The sequence below is a fragment of the Thamnophis sirtalis genome, unplaced genomic scaffold (assembly GCF_051295495.1).
Source record: "Thamnophis sirtalis isolate CommonGarterSnake01/CBP01778 unplaced genomic scaffold, rThaSir2_p1.2 scaffold_3, whole genome shotgun sequence".
Taxonomy (NCBI): Eukaryota; Metazoa; Chordata; class Lepidosauria; order Squamata; family Natricidae; genus Thamnophis; species Thamnophis sirtalis.
In genome coordinates this window covers 72,674,563-72,696,912 of record NW_028261383.1, presented here as the reverse complement: position 1 = coordinate 72,696,912, position 22,350 = coordinate 72,674,563, and the positions used below count along the sequence as shown (strand labels likewise).

Below are 22,350 nucleotides of genomic sequence, written 5' to 3'. Positions count from 1 at the left end.
ACTAGAATGAAACAACTTTCTGGTAAAGTTGTCCAGAACTGCTATCAAACAGATCGTGTGTGCCTTGATGGACAAAATGCAAGACTCCATGTAAGACACCTTCACATAGTGCCACAACTTAAAGTCTTGTATATCAAGTGGGTCCTTAAGGGCTTGGGGTTATTGATGCAGCTTAGATGCTTTTTAAAATTTATTGTTACATTCTCTAAAACTCTTAGAAAGGGACAACATTACACGAATAGCATCACGTAGCAATTTATACTTGCCCATTCAGATATACATTCCAATGAGCTTTATCTGCGTTAAATTCTGTGGCGTGTCCATCTTCACTGCTGGTTTAGTTTATGTTGACTGCATTATCCTATGACAAGAATAAAAATATGAACATAGGCAGTTAATGAAGAAAAACAAACCATTACCCTTTCCGAGATCACCCCAACGTTTAAAATTAATCCAATTGCTCGCTATATTCGCCCAATATTTTATGCGCATGCTCAGTAAAGCTAGCGAAGCCGACTTATTCCGCCCCCCTCCAAGTCAGAGGATCGATTGCATTTTTTTCAACAGGCCATATCTTTGCGACCACGGCGGCGGAAGCTTCTGCCCTCATTAAAGATGGCTAGGCAAGGAAGTCCCACCCCCTTATTCCTTGCACTATTATCGTGGGTTGGTGACTTCCACTTGCCCGATGGCGGAAGGTGGAACTTCCTGTTCTGACCGGGGCGCCAGCTTAGTCTGTGGTTGACGACCGGAGTGGTTGACGACCGGAGTATCGGAAAAGGTGCTCTCATTGCTATTTGGGTTTGTGGGCGGGCGTAGAGGAAGGCGATAAAAGCCGCGCTTGTAGCCGAGGTGAAGAGGAAGAAGGAGGAGGAGAAGAAAGAAGAACGAGCCGGAGGAAACCCGCCCGGAAACTGAAAGAAGGTGCCATTGGTCGGAGGATGGAAGCGGAGAAGATGGATGAGAATGAATGGCGATATCACGGGGAGGGCAACAAGAGCCTCGTCGTCTCCCACAGACAGGTAACGGCGCCGGGGGAGGGGACCCCGCGCGCTGCCCGCCGTTCGCCTCGCGCTTGTCTCGAGGCGGCGGCCAACGGCTCTCTGGTTTCGGGTAGCGCTCCGCCCCTCCTCCCTGCTCCCCCCCTCCCCGTGGCTCCGTCTCTGCTCCGGACGGCGGTCCTACAGTCACGCTAATGGAGCCAGAAGGAGGGAGTCCTGTCAGTCCCGGCCGATCCCGGTTTTTCCTGGGGTATCTCCGCCCCTGCCTCTCCTCCCGGCCCACTAGCGTGACTGTGGGACCATGCCAGAGAAAGCTTCCCTCCTGCGCCCCTCAAGAGTGGCCGAGCGCCGTTTCCGCTGCCCCCCCCCCATTTGGTTTGATGGGAAGTCGCCGGGCAAGCTCTGGCCGCCCGGCTCTCGCGTGCTTCGAACGGATTTTCTGCCTCTTTCTGCAGTCTTGCAAAATGCAATTTGCGGGAGGGTTTTTTTTTTTAAATAATTCGGTTTTACTTTCCCTAAAAGAAATGCAGAATTGAAGCAATATTTGAAAACGGTCAGCGCGGGAGGCAAACTGTCATCGGTTTTGGGAAAGTGTGTCTTGGGTCTCCTTCATACCCAGAGGAACCGCAATAGAGTAGAATAGAATAGAATAACAGAGTTGGAAGGGACCTTGTAGGTCATCTAGTCCAACACCAACACCACCCCGCCCACCCAAGCAGGAGACCCCACACCATTTCTGACAGATGACAGTCCAGTCTCTTCTTGAAAGCTTCCAGTGATGAAGCTCCCACAACACTTAGAGGCAAGCAATACTCCTGATCTAGATTAAAACATTTCACCTTTGCCCGGTGTCTGGAAAGTGAAGTTATGGTCCATCATAAGTCCAGAGTCTTTAATAATTCTTACCGGAATTATTCTTGGAAAAACTCCTAAAGTTGTTGTAGAAATACTAAGCTGAAAGCAAGTCCTTCAAAGTGCCTGAGTCATACTTTTAAAGCAACTGCGTTTGACATCACAAGCTAAATATGTAGCGAAGCAAGGTGCTATGATGTCTTAGGAGAGGCATAACACTATTCAAATGATCTTGTTTGGATCAAAGTTTCTCTATCCAAAAATATGAAGAAAAATACTTTTTATTGAAAAGTCAAAATAATGCATAGGCCCCTGTTGGAACCTTCTGAGCCCTGCCATATCAGGATTTCATTCTTTGGCACCTTCTCCTTTTTTCTTTTAAGAAGTAATGTACTGTAGAGATTAATGTCTTGGGTTTAAACAGGCAGTTTGCATTTTGTCAAAGTACAAAGAATGCTGCATGACTTTTGACACATGATTACATCTCAGCTTAAGAGGTAAACTATTTCTTAAATGAGGGGTTAGCCAATAAATAATACGCATTAAAGGATTCCTGGCATTCTTATAATTGTGTCTTTTTTCAAAAGACCTTCTTGAAACAAATGTGGGACAAACATGTACAATGTGGCTTTTGGAATTCTTTCCAGTCCTGTTATCGGCAATCACCTATAGTTCGTTCTCGGTTACAATGTCTCTCTATGCTCCCCTCATGTTGTATCTGTGTGGGATGTGTGCTTTGGGAAACATGGGGAAGGCTGCCTATGATCTGCTCATGTGTCTGGGAAGAAGGAGGGAAGGGCTTAGAATAACACTCACCTATTTTTGGAGCCATTGCCCAATGGCCTCTCCCTGAAGCTTGCACTGAGGGAACTGATTTTTTTTTTCTCTGTAGGAAAGATTGGCCCAATTTTTGAACCTGATCTTTGAGTTCTATTCTATTTAGTTTTGGGAGGTTATTGTTGGATGTACTGATAGAAGGTTTTCCATATATAAATTTTCTTTCAAATACTCTTTTTGGTTATAAAGAATAAAAATGCTATTTTACAAAAACTAACTTCTTTCTTACTGAAAATCACATTACAATGCTATCATTTCTTTGCCAAGTTTTTGGGAGGGGCAAGATAAACATACTTGGTAGAGCTCAACATTGCATCCAATTGTGATTTGTAAAGCCATAGTTTATTTTATTTCATGAACAAACAGATGACAAGCCATCAATTTTGAAATTGTTGTGATTAAAACATAGTTTGGGTAATTTGACTTGCTCTTGTTTGAAAGCATCCCATGATTTGTAAAGCTGCATCCCCAGAAGTGGCTATTTGTAATAGTTCCTTGAAACTCTTTACATGGTTTGAGAAGGAAATGATATAAACAGTGGTTTACTTACTCTATACATTATGAAGATGCATCACAATAATTAAGATCAATGTTAATGATCAACTAATAGTCAGCATTTAATTTTGATTACTTTTCTAGTCACAATATAATTTGTTTATACATTAATGGGCTTCTGTAGAGTAATGGAAAATAATTATACCTAGAGACATGCATTTTACGAAGTAATTTGTATTCATTGACTTTGGTCCCAATAGCAAAAGAATAGAATAAAAACAAAACCCAAGGGTGTATAGAGTTTACATTTTATGCTCTAAATGCCTTAAGCTGATTCTGTTCTTTTCTTAATAATAGAGGTTGAACATACATATTGAAGAGTTCAGAGCAGGTTCTGCTGCTTTTTTTCTCCACATGTATTAACCTAGCAAATGTCATTTCCTACCAAGTTTATATTTAATTATAGTAGAACTGTTGGATCATCATTTCAGAGATATTCCCTTTCTCAGACAGAGAAACTGAATGACCACAGATGGACAAAAAAGCAATGGGAGAAGGAATGACTTCCAACTTTCTGCAGGTTTCTCCATTGATTTTCCTTCTGGGAACCTGACAGGGAGCGTGGGAAATGACAGTCAGACAATTGTAGCTGACTGTAACATTGCTGAAATGGTCACAATTTTGCCAGGTTTCAACCCTAGGAGGTAATGGGATTAATTAACTGACTTGAAGTCCAGAATAAGGATTGTCCCTAAGCACAGCTTACTTATTTTGAACTTTGATTTAATTACTTGCTGACTGGAACAAGTCATGTTCTGATGAGATTCTGCCTCATATCATCTGAGAGCTGCATGCTGGATAAAATTTATTTGCCTATATTCAATCTAAAAGAAAAGGGATTTATTTTAATCACTTTTATTTTAACTGATAGCAGCCTTTAGTTCAAATTACTAAATCATATTAATTTTGCACTTTTTTTACATTCTAGCACTGCATAGTACTACGCTTCTTGAAATTTCCTCCAAATCGAAATAAGGTGAGTTAGTTCAATGTTATTTTTTATTGTTTTGCTAAAGAGAGATGCTATTTATTTCACATTGTATACCAAAGTAGGAAAGGTGTGCAACTGCATTGTATATTATCATTTGTTTTCAGACTTTCTAGATAAAAACATCATAAAATCTTAAACTTGATTAAAATGTAAGCTGAAATCTAAGGATATGAACATTAGCTTCATCTTTTTAACCAATTAATATATTATATTATTCAGTTAGTAAATTAATATGTACAGAATTAAATATTGTTAAAGGTATCTTTTGATAATCCTTAACAAAAACACATAAACACATGAAATATAGCTTCCATGTTTCTAGAAATATTATTTCACAGTAATTGGTTCAAATGGTGTCACCAAAAGAACCATTTTTAAATCATTGATATATAGCTTAAGTTATTTGGAAAAGCCATTCTGTATAATCTATAAAAACAATCCATTGTCGTTTCAAAGTCTTATTTATCTTTACTTCTAGTGAACCAACAAACATTTATAATTTGTAGATAAGCCCAATTCTGCTTTATCAATGTATCTGATCTCAGTGTGAATCATAATAATAATAATAATAATAGGCAAAGATATAATAATTAATAATAATAATAATAATAAATAGTTGCAGCTAATAACGAGATCTGGCAATGGCTAAGAGCAGGAAAGTTGAAGAGAGAGACAGAGGGGCTAATTCTCAGTGCAGAAGATCAAACATTAAAAACAAATGCATATAAAGTCAGAATTGGAAAGATGGCAACAGAGAGCAAATATTGCCTCTGTAAAGAAGCTGAAGAAGCAGCAGACAACCTATTTAGCTGCTGCAAAAAGATTGCATGGACTGATTACAAACGACGGCATTCTCTATTGATGGGTTGGTAGAAATATTTCTGATTCAACTGAATTGGAGATTCTGCCTGTAATGTGCAATTCAAGCTTTGCATCCGCTGATTTTCTTGGCTATGACTATTTGCTGCTTTAACATCTGGCTTGCAGCATTGGCATCAACATTGGAGGGCAGCGTTGTCAGCAGCATTGGGGACAGGATGGCATCAATGGAGGGAGAGGGCAGTGATGAAGCATTGGTGGGGAGACAGCAAGGCGTCATTGTCCCTCTACAACAGTTCCAGTTTCTCATGTGGCTCCTTGGGAAAATTAATTCTGCTCTAGGTCATATTTCTTGATTAGGTATCAGTCTTATTCTTCAGTTTCTCTTCTTCTATCTGTTTTAACTTGCTTGCACCTGATCTTATCTCATTTTGATTTTATTTTCCAACCCAACCTTCCATTTTGCTGATGCACCATTTGATTTATTTCTTGTTGATTGATTTTGCATCCAAGATTTTCAGTTATAATTGCAACTATGTTGTGTATCAGTTGTTTTGTTTCTTGAAATGAGTTGGTACCAGGGGTGGGTTTCTCGCCCCGTTCCAACCGGTTCGGTTGGAACGAGGCCAGCGGCGTCCTCGCGCACACATGTGGTGCGTGCGTGCATGCGTGTGGCGCACGCATGCGTACTAGCGTCTGTGCGATTCTCCAGCTGCTCCTGGAGGATCGCGCAGGTGCTGTATGCATCCTGCGCATGCGTGGAAGCGCAGAATTCGTCAAAACCGGGTAAGGAGCAGGCGCGCGCGGTCCCGGGTGGGCCCTTCACCGTTCCCGGAAGTTACTTACTTCCGGGTTCGGCGACCAACCGGTTCGCAGGGACCGCCGCGAACCGGTTGAAACCCACCCCTGGTTGGTACTTAACTTTGATATTACAATATTGGCATAATTTATACTTGTGCAGGGAGAGTCACTTTGGTGTAGTTGTTAAGAGATCAGGATAGGAACTATAAGGCTCTTGAGTTCTAGTCTCATCTTGGGCATAAAGCCAGATGGGTGACCTTGGGCCATTCACTTTCTCTCAGGAAGGAGGAAAAACCTTGCCAAGCAAAGTGCAAGGACTTGTTCTCTGAGAATCAGACATGATTGAATTGAAGGGGGAAAAAACCCTTTGGCTAGCTATTTTTTGTAACAAGCTTCAAACAATTATTTATTTTCAGTCGTTGTATATTTGCAACTTTTCTTCCAATAGTCCTGCAGCTGCTGACCTTGGTTGTTCAGCCCCCAGTTCTGAGTCCTGTAACCTACTTATCATCAAATGTTCAGGAACTCCAACACTTAGTGCTAGCCTTGTTGATCCAGGCAATGACTGGTCTGGTTGACAAAATCGCCATCAGTCTATTGCAAAGGCAGCTTTCCTTGGAACAGCTTATATCTTATGACAATACTTATAATATTATTAATCAGCAATGTTTTCCCAACCCAGTTCCTTGGAAGGACTGGATAGATAGACAAAAATGTCACATCCACCATAAATATCTGGCTTTGTGACCAACCAGATGATAAAATGTATATGCTTCCAGATTCCCAGAGAGTCTGGGTGGTTTATTAATTGTTTAAAAACCTATTAAATCAAGAAAACAACACAAACAAAAAAGATGGCAGAAACAACAAACCCAGGTTGGAACAAAGAAAAAGAAGATAAGAGGGTTTCAGTGACCCTAAGCAAGGTTTTGGGCAAAAAACCAGGTCAGGCTCTTGATAAACATTATCAAATAGACTAGGATTAAAAATATTGAATCTAAAAATGCAAATGTTCAGGTTCAGGTATATTTCCATTATGTTTTTGCATATAATGGCATAGTCAAGATATTAGTTTTTTGTCTCTTATAGATTATGCCCAATATATACAGATTTGTAAATCTTATTAGAGCAGTGTAAATAATAATTGTTTCTTAAACATATAAAAAGCCCCCACAATCTCCTTTGAATTCTTAGCTATATATTAAATATATTGAAATTGTAGTTATTAATGCTGTAAGAAAAAATGTCTAAGATATGCAAGTAAACACATAATAATCCTAAAATTTAGGAAGATTGCTAAGCACTTAAATTTTTAACATGACAACAGTGCAACAAGTAGAAACTATAGAAAGAAGAAGAAAGAAAAAAATAATCCACTGAGAATCTTGCTCACTTGAGGTTGAATTTTTCCCTCTATAAAGGGACTCATGGACAAGGAAGAAATGAGATGACTACAGTTTACCAATCTAGAATTCTGTTTAATTGCTCTGTTTCAAAGTTCACTTTTTCATATATTTGGTTCTTCATGCATGTTCCATTTATAAAACCAATAATAAAGTTTAAAAGGGACCTTCAAAATTCATCATTTTATGTTAAGATTATAAAATAAAGTAAAGTTAGAATTTGTTCAGGCCAGTATTGAAAAAAGAAATTATCTTGAGGACAGTGCAAAACGAAAAAAGAAGAAGGTTGCTAGGTCATGTCTGTACAGTACGGGGTTAAGTGTAAGTGGGGAAATGCTCTTAGGTTTCCTATCCAGATATCCATAGCAGTGACATCTAAAGAAACCAAGGTATTTAGATTTTGCTCCTGTACTAGTTTCTCTTTCGGGTTTACAATACAATGCAATACAATGGCAGAGTTGGAAGGGACCTTGGAGGTCTTCTAGTCCAACCCCCTGCCTAGGCAGAAAACCCTATACCGTTTCAGACAGATCGCTATCCAACATCTTAAAGATTTCCAGTGTTGGGGCATTCACAACTTCTGGATGCAAGCTGTTCCACTGATTAATTGTTCTGTCAGGAAATTTCTCCTCAGTTCTAACTTGCTTCTCTCCTTGATTAGTTTCCACCCATTGCTTTCCTTCATGCTAATTTAAATTTTTAGTAAATTCAAAGACTCAAAAATAATTGGTAGTGTTATTTTGTAGGTAAAGGACTTAATTTGACTTTAATTTCTGAAAACCATATGGAAGGCCATATTTCAAAATTGTGCTTATTTTACTATTTTTTGGATAGGACAGATCTTCTGTGGCCTGAAGCGCTACAGGTACTAGATTTATCTAAGCACGCAGTTGCCTTGGACAAACTGTAACTTTCCAGAAGAGGTGGATTGACAGTGTTTTCAGTGAAACGCTGAGTACTGATGAATGTACTATTTGTCTTGATGGATGCTATTGTCTCTGTAAGCATGGATCGGTACAAATATGAGGCTGACTTTCCTCTTACAATCATTTCAGAAAAGAACGGCTTCTCTGTTTCTAATGTTAATTACTGCTGCCCTCACTGTGCTAATTGCAAGTGTTTTGTTAAAGGGTATTGTACCAGACTTTCTAAATATGTGATTTAAGCTGACAGAAATGGTATAAAGCTACCCATGTTGAAACATCTTTAAAAAGCGCAGAACAGATATTCTTTTTGGAGTACTCACAATATTGAGTAATAAAAATTACTATATTTTTATTTTTTGTTCAGTTTATTTGTCAGTTCAGCATAATGATGATGATCCTTTTGATTAAGATTTAGTGGATTTTGAGTTCTTGCTGAATTCTTAATCTAACCTCTTAAGTAAAATGAAGCAATTATTTTTATTTATCCACATTTAACTTAGACACACAAAAGCCTGCTAGTATGACATTGACTTCTTTCCATAAAACCAAAACATATATTTATATTTTGAAGGTTTACAAAATATGAAGCTTTTTTATAAATCCTGCATAAAATCATGTTTGAATTATTGGTTATATAACATAGTTTACATTCATTTAATTAACCATTTCAGTAAAGTTGCCTAAGATAGTTTCTGTAAGTATTTTTTTTATTTAAGTAAAATCTCTTTTGGGTTGATTTTCTTGTGATTTCATGGACATATCCATGCTGCTTTCTTAGAAGCAGCATGAAAGTGTTTGGCATTTCCTCCTATTGTGAAAAATTTCCACAATGTCTTCAACCTGGTTTTCCCCTTGAGATCTTCCCTTGAAATACTATAGTAATTAAGGTCAGTCACAGTTTGTTTCTGAGTTCAGGCAAGTCTACTGAGGTGTTGCATCTTCTGAGACATTATTTCATGTACTGCTTGCTTAATTAGCCAATTAAACATGTTCGCTGTCAAGTAAATATAGCACTTTCACTCTGTGAGGATTACCCTTTCAGAGGAACTATTTCATTTCTGTTTCTTCTTACATTGTCCTCTTGCTATACCTACCATGCTACTCTTATACTAGAGACAAATTTTGTTCACCTTGACTCTTATGTCTTGATCTATTTCAGAATGCCTGAGTTTGCATAATTTTCCAGAAGTAAGGCCTTTTAGTTATCCAGACTGAAGAGTTTATAAGTTGAATAGCTGTTATTTTGCTAAATAATAAAGTAGATAAAACTTTTTTATAGGAAAGGATTTCTGAAGCCAGAAGTTAGTCTCTAACTCTTATATTGATATATCTGACAAATGGCTGAATTTAATTTTTAAGCAGAAATAGACATTTAATGTAGTTATATTCGGAATTATTTAAGATGTTCCATGCAAGGATTGAGCCATGCACAGAACAGGCAGTTCTGGGCAATCAAAGTCTAGGAAGAAACTTGTGTTTCATATGGACATGGTCATAGAACATATGTGTTCCAACACAGGTGTTCTGAAATAAGGACAATAAGAAAAATAGATATTAGAGTTTATATTCAGTATGCAATAACTAGGTGGAGAAAATAAATAGAGGGAAGGGTGAATGGGTGAGTGGTATGGGCATATGCAGAGGTAGTGGGTGTGCCAACAGTGTTTAAATAAGGAGAGGCAAAAGAAAGGAAGGTGTGGAAATACCTGGTCTGAAGTGGACAGCCAGATGTATACGGTGTATTTGATTCCAAGTACATCAGTGGCCACGGTGATGTACAGAAAGAGAAAGGAGGGAGTAGAAAATTTGAGTGAGGGGCAGTTACATGGGCCTACCTTGCAGAGGAAATGATGAAAGAAGGGTGAGATGCAGGAGCCTTTCCTTCTCTCCTGGTAATTGTCTTCTGGATCTGCAAATGTTCCAGGTTCCACTTCAACTGGACAGTCACTTCACTTGGAATGGTTCTGCTGGACCACATAGTCATAGTGTCCCATGCATGGAACAAAACATATTCTTCATTTAATATATCTAATTTAAAGCTGAGATATTAAAGAAATCGTCAGGAATTAATTTAGAAGGATTTAAAGAGTGCTCATTAAATCATAATGCTGACCTAAGAATACATATTGTTAGCTTTTTAAAAATACATGAGAGAAGCTGCCGATTTAGTTTGTGTTTTCAATAAAACTTAACTAATATTTTTACATCTTAGTTTTTCCCATTTCTTATCCATTTCTTCTTCTATGAATCAGTGACACCTTTGTTTCCTTTGATTGTCAAATTGCTACACTTATACACTTTTTTAGGATTTATAAGTTGTATGTCCAGTTTATCAGAAAATGGTCTCTCTTGCAGTGAATTGTTTGATAGGCAAATAGTAATTGCAGTGTATTGATTATGTGCATCTAAAATATGTATCTTATAGAGAACTACAGTTTGAGAGAAAACTAGTCTAAGATGTTAGCTAAAGGTGTGAATGATATTAAAAGTAAATATTTTCTCGTTTGCTAATAAAAGAGAGGCAGAGTGATAGAAATTTGTATTTGGTTTGGCAATTAATACAAGGAGTTGTGTTCTCTGCATATTTGAAATTGACAATTATTTGATCCAGAGTAGTTAGAATTTCTACCTATTACTAATGTATATTTTGTTTCACTAAATATTTATGTTTGCTTTTTTAGACACCAGAAGAAATCTCTCATCATCTTCAGAACATAGTGTATTTTGGCAAACACATCATGAAGCACTTTTTTGGGGAGAAATATGTTCATCATGGGGTAATTATTATTTTATCATTCTTTTTAAATAAGCAGAATTTTTTTCTTGCAATGTTTTATAGCCTCAGGTGGTTGATTTTGACACAAAGAAAAAGTTTGTAGTTTAACTTGTATTTAGATCACATATATGGAAGTTAGGTAAAGGTTTCCCTTGCACATATGTGCTAGTTGTTCCCGACTCTAGGGAGCAGTGTTTTAAAGCTGAAGAGACAGTGCTGTCCGAAGATGTCTCTGTAATCATGTGGCCGGCATGATTAAACACTGAAGGCTCACAGAACGCTGTTACCTTCCCACCAAAGGTGGTCCCTATTTTTCTACTTGCATTTTTACATGCTTTTGAACTGCTAGGTTGGCAGAAGCTGGGACAAGTAACAGAAGCTCGATCCATTACTCAGGGCTAGGGATTCGAACCACCAAACTGCTAACCTTTCTGATTGACAAGCTCAGTGCCTTAGCCACTGAGCCTCCATGTCCCTATAAAAGATAGAGCAGTGGCCAAAAACTTTTGTTGTATACATTCAGAATAGTTACCCTAAGTTTCATACAGTAGGAAGAAGAAGAGCGCTTGAATGTGGCTTTTCATGATTCTGCCATTGATCATTTACAGTTACCCCTTTTTAAAGTAATTGGGTAGAAATTGTACATGATACACTTTTTAAAAATATTGAGATTGTGAGTCATGAAATGATTAGGTAAAAACATTTGTGAATAAAAATATTACCTATATCCTACTTCCACAAAAGGTGTAAGATGTAAATTGAGTGTTAATTAAATATAAATAAACTCTCAGCATGTAATTGATAAAAACAGAATTCAAAGGACAAGAATGCAGGCTTATCTTACATATTTCACTCATTATCTTAATATTTATTTCTATTGTACTTTCTACCAAGACCTGCATTTAATGCTACTAACACAATAGAGGTAAAATAAAAAATCTATAGAATTAAAGCAAATGCTTTTTGAACATTAAAATGTAGGACAGGTGTTCCTTGGCTTATGTCCATTCATTCAGTGACTATTCAAAGTTACAGTGATGCTGAAAAAAGTGGATATACAACTGGTCGTATTGCAGCACTCCTATGGCAATGTAATTGCAATCTGGATGTTTATGTGCCTGGCTCACAATACATACATACATACATACATACATACATACATACATACATACATACATACATATATACATACAGCCTGCACTATCCTCCCATGATTTAAGCACTGCCTGTTCCAGTCCTCTTAGGCCCTCCCTTAGCTGTTTTGAGGTATCCCCATGTTATTTTACCCAGGATTCCCAACGCTTTCTGTTTAATGACCACCTTTTGGGATTACAAGGCAACTGGGACTGCTCTAGATTGTCATCACTAATCGCTGCAGTCACATAATGTCACTTTGCTTAGTTAACCTCTCACATTTCTTTATCTGTCTTTGATATAAAGCATGTTTTTCTTTTCACCAGACTAACCTTCATTTTATTTTTCTAATTCATTATTGACATCAGATTACAAATCAACTCTATCCAACATATAAACATATTCTTGAAGGTATTTTAAAGTTAATTCCAATACTTCTTCAAAAAAGGCTGTTTATTAAATATTATTAAAAAGGAAACAAATACAGAAAACTTATTTAAAGTTCACATTTGCTTAAAAAGGCACCTTCCAGGAAAGGGAGTGGAATTGGGGGACACCTTCTCTAGTCTTGTCCTTTAATTGGAAAATTGAATTCGGATGATTCATGCATTTAGTGGCTGCTTGCTCTAAACTTGAGCTAATATTTTTCAAATTTTGATTAGTTTTGAAATTGTGAACACATAAATACTGTATTTAGTAATGAAACAGATACAATAATGTTTAGTGTACAAGAAGCATTGGAATCAGGGATTATTAGCAAAGTTAGTAGATATTACTAAGAATATTATGTAATTGAAGGAGTTTTTGTATTTTCTAGGGAGAGTTTGGCAAAATTATTATTCAAAGCTGACTGTTGAACTGAACTCTGAACTTTAAGGCAGTATTCTCCCTCTCTCACCTTTTCACCCAACGTTCCTCAAGGCATGTTTACTGAGCAATCATCTTTATTTGAAAATATTGTCGCCTTGCTATGCATATATATATAGAGCGCAATTTTTCCTGTAAATGTATTTTATTCTATAGATTTGTTAATTGTTTTACAGGGCGGCTCCAATTATTACTGACTGATAGAAAGAATAAGTTGAATCTTAAGTAATCAAAATGATTACTTAGTGACACAGTCACTAAGTAAACCACATGACAGAGAGAGGGTGGGGAGAGAGAAGATTGTTTGTTGCTGCTGCCTCATTTAAAGTTATGTCATGCAGCTGTGATAGTGTTACTCAGTGTTTACTGTCAGGGGCAAAAATGTGGGCATAAGTGCACATATTGGTTGGAAAGTGATTTTTATACTACTGTTTACTGCATGTTATTACCATTGTATTTGTGAACAATCATTATCCAAGTCAGTTGCTAAATGGGGACTACCTGTAGTATTCAGCTTACATATAGCAATAGGAATTACCATCAGTATAATAAAAATATTTAAACATCTTTTAAATCTTTTAGGAAGTTGTCCAGCTCTCTTTGGACTTTGTGAAACAACTTTGCTTAAAGATCCAGGCAGAGAGGCCAGGTAAGAAATTAAAATAATGGCACAGCTATTTGAACATAAAGTTGAAACTGCATTTTCTGAAACTTGGCTATCTCAACTCATCTGCAAGTTGATTCAGTTTTCTTTAAAAAAGCATAGAAATGTGGTTTGCCCTTGTCCTCTAGGCCCAATTTCCCAATCTTGTTTATTGCCCTGTTATTCCCTTGAAATCTTCCATACAAGGATTATTACTACTGCCGAATAAGAATAAGAAAATTAGATTTATGTAGATTATAACTACATGATTCTTGTCTTGTGTTTAGCCCCAATATTTTAATGGTGTAATTACATCATGGTACAAACAGATCTTGCTTATGGAATTAATTGTTCAGTTATTAGAATAAACATTGGTGTTGCCTTCAGTACTGGTTGTCCTCAACTAACAACCATTCTTTTAGCAATTTTTCAAAATTACAATGGCACTGAAAGAAGTGATTTACAACCAGTCCTTGCAGTTAATGAAGTTTGCCCATATAATGCATCTTAGCTGCCAAGTATGTTCCTGAAAACGATCGTCAGTACTTACCTGAACGTCGATTCTAATGATGAGAGAGGGAGGTGCTACCAGTGGGCGATCATCAATCCTGATGGGTCCATAGACTGAGAGAAATTTGTTGCAGCCACGCCTCTACTCCTTCTCTCCAGTTTTCTTGAGGTCGTAGGGAGTAAACCTGTGAATCAAATGTCACAACAAGGAAAGAAACAAACTCCTCCCCCCCAAGCCGCTACTCTACTTATGGTGGGAAGGTACAACCTCCCTCTCTCATCATTAGAATCGACGTTCAGGTAAGTACCAATGATCGTTCTCAATGATGAGCAAAGGGAGTATTACCAGTGGGATGTACCCAAGCTAGTGTCCATAGTGGGGGAAGAATTATAAATTGGTAGCGGCTGATGGAGCCACTACTTGCTGCAACACTCTATGGCCGAATGATGCTTCAGCTGACGCGTAAGCATCTAATATGTAATATCGAATAAATGAAGTAGGAGTCACCCAAGAAGCTGCCCTACAGATATCTTCAAATGGCGCTCTAGTTGCCGTGGTGGCCGCACTGTGAGTAGAATGTGCAGTAATTCCTTGAGGAGGACTTTTGCCCTTAGCTACATAGGCCAAGGAAATCGCTTTCCTTAATCACCTACCTATCGTGTTAGATGTCACCCGTACACCTTGCATGGATGGTTGGAAGGACACCAGAAGAGCTTCTGATTTATGGAATGAGACTGTTCGACGGAGATAAATTCTCAATGCTCTGCGGACATGAAGTCTGTGCCAGAGTCGCTCCCTAGGATGAGATGGAGCAGGACAAAAGTTGGGCCCTATGAAACGGGGTATTAAGTTTGGGTAGAAAAGCCAGATCTAACCATAATGTCACCCTGGTGGAAAATGCATAGATCGTTACGTGAAGACAGCGCCCCAATCTCTGAGATGCGTCTAGCGGATGCTATAGCAATCAAAAAAGTCATTTTAAGAGTTAGGAATTGAAGGGATACCGAGCGAATCAGTTCAAAAGGTGTTTCAGTCATAGCCTGTAGAACCAAAGGTAAGTCCCATCTGGGAAATCTATGTACTACCGGAGGGGCAATATTGGCAGCCCCTTTCAAGAACCTTCTAACTAAAGGAAGATGAGATAGGGGAACATGACTCTCACCTGGTAGAATGGTGGAAAGTGCTACCGTTTGGCGACGTAAGGTATTGTATGCCAAACCCTTGTCTAACCCAGCTTGCAAGAAGTCTAAAACTTGAGGCACAGATGCGTCCTCTGCCCTAATGGATGTCGCCTCACACCACTGTACAAACGCCGACTACGTAACCTTATATATTCTAGTGGTCGAAGATCACCTGGCTGCTTCTAAGGTGGAAATAACCTTAGCAGACACCTGGGCCCTACTCAAAATGGCCCTTTCAAGTGCCAGGAGGTTAGTTTTAGCCATTGAGGCTCTGGATGTATCAACACCCCTTGGCACAAGCAAATCTCCTACCTGGGAATTCTCCAAGGTGGAGACACTGACAGTTGGACCAAGTCCACATACCATGGTCTCCTGGGGCCAGTCCGACGCTAATAGAATTATCTCCACCTCCTCTGACACTATCTTCCTGATGGTCCATGGAAGAAGGGGAAGGGGAGGGAAAGTGTATAGAAGGCCTAATGGCCATCGGCAGCTCATCTGTGTCCTCGGCTCCTCGAGTCCAATATCTGGTCACAAATCTCGGCAGTTGAGAGTTCGCCGGAGTTGCAAACAGATCAATCATTGGAGTCCTGAATCTGTGGGAAATACGCTGAAATATGTCCGGGTGAAGCTGCCACTCCCTGTGGTCTACTGTGGTTTGGCTGAGCCAGTCCGCCAGGTGATTGACAGTCCCTGAAATGTGATCCGCTACTATTGATATCACATGAATCTCTGCCCACAAGATCAGTCTGTGTGTCTCTGTCCACAGAGCCCTTGAATGAGTTCCACCTTGCCTGTTCACCTTCAATTAATGGCTACCCGCTTCGGTAGAAATGGTGGGTGGCTCAGGAAACGCTGGATTACATGGCGATAACAAATGCCGCGCTTAGACAGCTTGCAGGGCTCCCCCTGCAAGAATCCCACCAGCATGACTGCTGACTCCTGAAAAGCACTTCCTTTGGTGGCTGCTGACTCGTTGCAAAGGAAGAAGAAGGGCTGTCAGAAAAATCTTTTTAAAACGGAGCCGTGGTTTTTCCCGCCCCCCTCCCCCCGGCCACAGCCACGCAAGCCAGTTATAATTTTACTTTCAAGCCACCTCTTACCTCGTCTGCCGTGGACCTGTAACTTTAAACGCTACCAGATCCAGCATAATACAATCCGGCGCCGCGCAAGGAGGCGACGAGCCCGATATCTCCCCCACTTACTGAATCACGATCTCCAAAGTTTGAAGGAATTTAGATAAGGAATAGACCATATTAGCCAAATTCTCCTCAAATAATGTAAATCTCCAGAAAAAACAGTAAACCCACAGAAAATAGCAAGAGCTATGAAGAAACCCAGCCTAATTGGACCATAGACTGAGAGGAAACTGGGCAGAAGGAGTAGAAGTGTGGCTGCAACAAATTTCTCTCAGTCTATGGACCAATCAGGATTGATTATAGCCCACTTGTAGCACCTCCTTCTGCTCATCATTGAGAATGTTTGTGTAGCTTGATCTATGAGTATATGGTGTGTGTGTGTGTGTGTGTGTGAATACACACACACACAGACACACACACACACACTTCATGTTTGAATTGGATTTTCCAATGTTATTGAGTATTGAACGTATAATTAATTGGACACAAATACTTCATTATGATTGTAATTGTGAATATATACTTACAGATTCCTCAGACATAAAAGCTTCTATTCTTTTAGAGTTTTCAGGTGGTATCTGTGGAAAGTTATTCAGAGCAATAAAAGCTGATTAGGCCATCAAATGCGTAAATACTACGTTTCCTCTTTCAGAATAACTTGCCCTTTTAAAAGAGAAAAATGTAGCAGTATAATGGTATATTGTTTGATGCTAAAGCTGGTTCAACTTGTATTTTGTTGCAAAATAATAATAAAAAATCCCACGTAGGCTTTGCTGCAACAGGAAGCACATCTCTTAAATATGTTTCCCAAAGTTGAGTCAACATTTCTTTAGTTAATGGGTTATAATTTATTGTACCCATTATATTTCTTGGATGAATAATTAACATTTCTTACATTTAATACATTGGATATTTAACACTGTGTGGCATAGATTATTTCTGTTTTTACATTAAGTAGACACCTTTCTCCAGCATAGGATAAACCAAAGACTTTCCTGACTTGAGTTTGATTGTTTGTGATTAAATAAACATGTCCAAATCGGTTGTTTAGTATCACTATGAAAGTGACCTACCACTGCCTTCTTTCTGATTTCTCCTCCCCCAGCTTGCCTATAAATGTAGGATTTCCTGGTCTTCCATCCCAGACTTAATCAGGGCTGAGTTGATTAATCATTTACATTTTTACAAATCTTAATTTGTAAAGATTAATTACAAGATACTTATTTACTTTTGAAACAGGTTGATAATTCAAATCTTCTTGACACGTAAGCTTATTTACAGTGCAGCCAAGATTCATATCATGATTCTAAATCCAAAGTAAATTTTAAGTTCTTGTATTTTTCAAATAAATTGCTTCAGAGAATTTTTTAGCACAATTGTTACAAAGATGCTGCAACACTTGTATAATTGAACAAAACCATATCTGATTACTTTTCCCCAAGAGTACTTACATTTTTTATTGAATATTTTTACATGAATAAAAGACAAATATGAAAACATGAATAAAAAATAAACTGGAAAAGATAGAAGAAGAAATGTAAAAATCAATACAAATAAAGAAGAAAAAGGTAATTAAAGAAGTGACTTCCGATCTTCATTGCAACATACTATCCCTCCTCCCTTTCTAAGATTACATTGCAAAGATCCCTTATATCCCATTTTCAGCTCCTTTTAATTTACAAATCCAAAAATTACTCACATTTTTCCATTTTCAACAAAAAGTCCATAAAGGGGCTATAGTTTTTTATAAATGTATTTAAATTTATCTCAATCAAACAAATCAATTGTATCGTCTTCACAATCCCTTCTTCCATTGCTTTTAGGAAACATTTCAGACATGCATTTTAAAATGTAATAACATGTTTTGGGTAAAATGTAAATAGCAATCAACTTAGACATTCATTTGATGGAAATTTGTTTTGGCAGTTTGGGGAAGGTAATAACAAACTTATTAGCCTCCTGTATTGAATAGCATGGAAAGTTGATGTGTGTTGAACACAATAGTAGGTTCTGTGTTTGTATTCCACCCTTCCTTCCTTGAAAGAGTTCAAAGCAGAAGTTATATACTCTCAACTATTTCTATGAGTCTGTGCTTATTTGGTAATTTGTAAAGATTTTATTATAGGTTTCCCATATTGAAAGCCAGTAATAACACTATTAACTAAAGAAAGTTTTTTTCTCAAACAAAAAAAATTGAAATGCCAATGGCTTATTGCTTTTTAACTATTTTAAACTATCAAGAGAAGAATGACATTTGCCATATTTTCTAAAAATCTTTTTCAGTTAATATGCTTTTATTTGGTATAGATGTATAGTATCATGATGTCTGTATATCCATAGTTTGAGCACGATTCCTTGTAGGGATTGGACTGATCATAGAAAATGATATTAAAGAAGAATTCTGTTAGCATAAATGAAAGGCCTGGGAACCATTCAGATAACTACATACGGGAGTAATTGATAGCTGTATGTTTATTTGTGGTGCTCAAAAAGTTGGAGAATTAAACATGGGTGTAAGCAGTTCTCCTTTTTCTTTAGAATCACGCTGTGATAAAGAGATGGATGCTCTTAGTGGTTATGCTTTGTGCCTTCCTAATCTCACCAGGATGCATTTTGTTGAACATCGCCCTAAACTTTGTATAGAAATTAAGGTAAGTACATAAAGAATTCAATGCAATCCATACTTTGTGTTTACATGGTTGCTTTTATACTGCTGATGAATGAAATGTTAAACAATGTAGAAACATAATTTCAAGGTTTTGTTTCCATTAGAGGAAGTAACTATAAAAGATGAAATGGCATTTTGCAACGCATTTAAAGTCATAGAAAATTTGAAGCCCATTTTAATCAGGCTTAATTATTTAAAATAGAACTATACTATAGGTCACTTTGTATACCCATCCTGATGGCTAGTTCTCACAAAAGAGGTAGAATGAAACAGTGTTGTAGAGTGATTTTGTTTCTTAATCAAATACCACTGACATTCTTCTTTTTGGATGGCACTTATGCAGATTTAAATGTTTGAAAATTTGAATAGTTAAAAGTGTTACAGCCATTTAGATTTATGCCAAATAAGTAATACTTTTGGGAATGTATCAATCATTTTTTGGCAAAAGTAAAATAAATATTTCTGCTCTTTGTCTATATTAGGATTAGAAAGTTTGTGTACTGCTTTTTATAAGAGTTCACTGAAAGGTTGAAAGAACTTAAAGACCATACATTATTGGAAGTGCGTAGGGGAGGTTGGTATTATTTTTAAATACAAACCAAAGATGTCCTAAATTTTAAACTGCATTTTTTTCTTGCAGCCAAAATGTGGATTTCTCCCCTTTTCCAGTCATGTTTCACAAGATATAAAATATAAAGTTTGTCGTTACTGCATGCACCAGCATCTAAAGGTAATGTACAGCTTAAGTGAATTGTAAGCTTTTGATAGCAGAGTAGAATTAATACTCCATTTGAATATGGTATACTTGATTATGTACAAGTCAAAACTTATTCCTTTTTCAGTTGTGAAGGCCATTTTATTTACATTAATATACACTGTCATGTAAATGGAAGGAAATGCTTTTGTTGGGAAAAGTGTGAAGAAGCAGCATGTTAGAGATTGTAACTTTCTTAAACTGGTAGAACAGGAAAACAAAACGCATGTGTGGAAGTGTCTGGAGATGTTGATGAACTCCCAGCTTGAACAGTTCTGGAAATTAACTGGAAATTTGAGAAATAAATAAATGCATATTTAGGAAGTCATATGTTCTATTTGTCAACAGGTAGCAAAAGGAAAATGGAAACATCTAAGTAAATATTGTCCGCTAGACCTATTCTCAGGGTAAGAAAATATATATCTTATATTTATGTATATTTCCTTCATTGAACTGTTGTTGTTATTCTTCCTACTTGTTTTGAAGAGCTATGCTGCTATATGAAATTTTAACAACTATACTCATAACAAGGAAAGTTTCAGTCTTAATCAATACAGAGCTGCATGATATATATTATAGGTTATGGAAAGAAGTTAATAATGTTCTAGTTGGAAAAATAATTGGAACAATTTTCAGTGAAAAAATGTTGAAAATATGGATCTTAAACTGAGGAGAAATTTCCTGACAGTTAGAATAATTAATCAGTGGAACAGCTTGTCTCCCAAAGTTGTGAATGCCCCAACACTGGAAGTCTTTAAGAAGATGTTGGATAGCCATTTGTCTGAAACGGTATAGAGTTTTCTTCCTAGGCAGTGGGTTGAACTAGAAGACCTCCAAAGTCCCTTCCAACTCTGCTATTGTATTGTATTAAATATCTTCTAAGTAGAACTGTCTTAAGTATTAGAGTGGAGAATAGTTCCAGTCATAAGGTCATAGAGTTAGAAATAAAAGATGTGTTTGAATAAAATAAAATGTGTTTGAAAGTAGATCAGATAAATCAGAGTGAACAAGTTTATTTTAGTTATGGATTGGTTACACTTCATTTTAAATATTCAGGTTTTTTTTCTATATTTTAGAAATAAACAGCGAATGCACTTCGCCTTGAGAAACCTATTATATGAAGCACAGAATAATTTAAAAATATTTAAGGTAAGTTGCTCTGGATTTTTCAAGGAAACTTTTGTTCTTCATCCAGCCTACTTCACTTTATTATTTTTGTTCTAGTATGCTTAATTAGGAAGCAACTTCTGAAGGTCCAAGCTCCCATCTCCATGATTTAAATAAAACCGCAATCAACACTTTGCTTACTGGGCAAATTACTTACACTGATGTTGTTTGGAATAATCCTTTTCCCTTTTTTATTTTCTGAATATAATTCAGAAATATGCTTAATGAACATGATTTGGAAGTTTAAAGTAGAGAAATGTTATAGAAGAGGAAGAGTGAATTGAGTCTGTCAGCGTTCCAAATATTATCCAGAATTAAATCATAGTTCAAGACATAACTTTAATCAAAGTTCCAATTTAATAAAACAGACATGTTGGTACATCTGTGGAAACCCGAATCTGAAAGCTTCCTGGGTTTCCACCCAGTTGAAAGTTCATAATCCTGTCCCCACACCCACAAGTCCATCACATGGTCCAATCTTCCTCTGCCGCACTGGCATTTCCACCCATCTAGTTCCGGTCAGGTACAGTTGGGCTTCTAGAAAGGAATGTTTTATTTTAACACCAACACATTCTACTCCTTACTATCCCCCCTCCCAATTCCCCACTAATGAAACAGCATAGTAAAGAAATAGAGAGAGTGTGTGGCAGGCCAAAGATCCTAAAAGGAATATGATGTCTGCAAATTTGGACAGAAGTATAAAAAATGATACATTTGTCTGGTTGAGAATTATGAAGCTCATTTGAGAAAATATACACTAGTTAGAAGCTGTAATTAGCATACATTTTTGGAAGTCTATACGCCTCTTTATGACAGTCTTGGATTAATTTTGGACCGGATATAGCTGCCATTATCTTCTGCTGTGGAAGGCTGGGGTCTCCAAAGTATCACTGTGCTTCTTTGATGGAGTATTCCCTCCTGTTATTTTCTTCAAGGTTTGGTGGGTCCTGCTTTATTCTCCTTTCACTTTCCTTTCATTCTCCAGATTAGTTTCAGTCTCTCGGCTTCTGTGCTGTTCTTCAACCAGCCATGTTAGTAACAATTGCAATAGTATTTAGACTGCCTCATAGTGCCCCATAGACTGCCATATACTGTCCCATAGTGCATTACAGCACTCTCTGGGCGGTTTACAGTATTTGCATATTGTCCCCAATAGTCTGGCTCCTCATTTTACCAAACCTCAGAAAGATGGGTCAACTTTGTGCCCTGTCAGGATCAAACTCCAGGCTGTGGGCAGAGTTTGCCTCCTCCATAAGATGGATGAAATCAGTGTAACAATCTCTAGCATTTGCAAAGCCAACAGTCATATTCAGAAGGATTTTTTC

The 22,350-nt window shown here is 37.4% G+C and overlaps 1 protein-coding gene across 1 annotated transcript in view; it reads left to right on the top strand.

Moving 5' to 3' along the window:
• Positions 1 to 707: 707 nt before the first annotated feature.
• IPPK (inositol-pentakisphosphate 2-kinase) overlaps positions 708 to 22,350 on the top strand; it is a 34,089-nt gene continuing 12,446 nt past the window's right edge. Inside the window, exons 1-8 of the mRNA XM_014065328.2 lie at positions 708 to 1,022; positions 4,174 to 4,221; positions 10,867 to 10,962; positions 13,545 to 13,611; positions 18,975 to 19,087; positions 19,745 to 19,834; positions 20,207 to 20,265; positions 20,935 to 21,007. Coding sequence (XP_013920803.1) covers positions 942 to 1,022; positions 4,174 to 4,221; positions 10,867 to 10,962; positions 13,545 to 13,611; positions 18,975 to 19,087; positions 19,745 to 19,834; positions 20,207 to 20,265; positions 20,935 to 21,007 — 627 coding nt within the window. The 5' untranslated portion in view covers positions 708 to 941. The remainder of the gene's footprint in view (positions 1,023 to 4,173; positions 4,222 to 10,866; positions 10,963 to 13,544; positions 13,612 to 18,974; positions 19,088 to 19,744; positions 19,835 to 20,206; positions 20,266 to 20,934; positions 21,008 to 22,350) is intronic.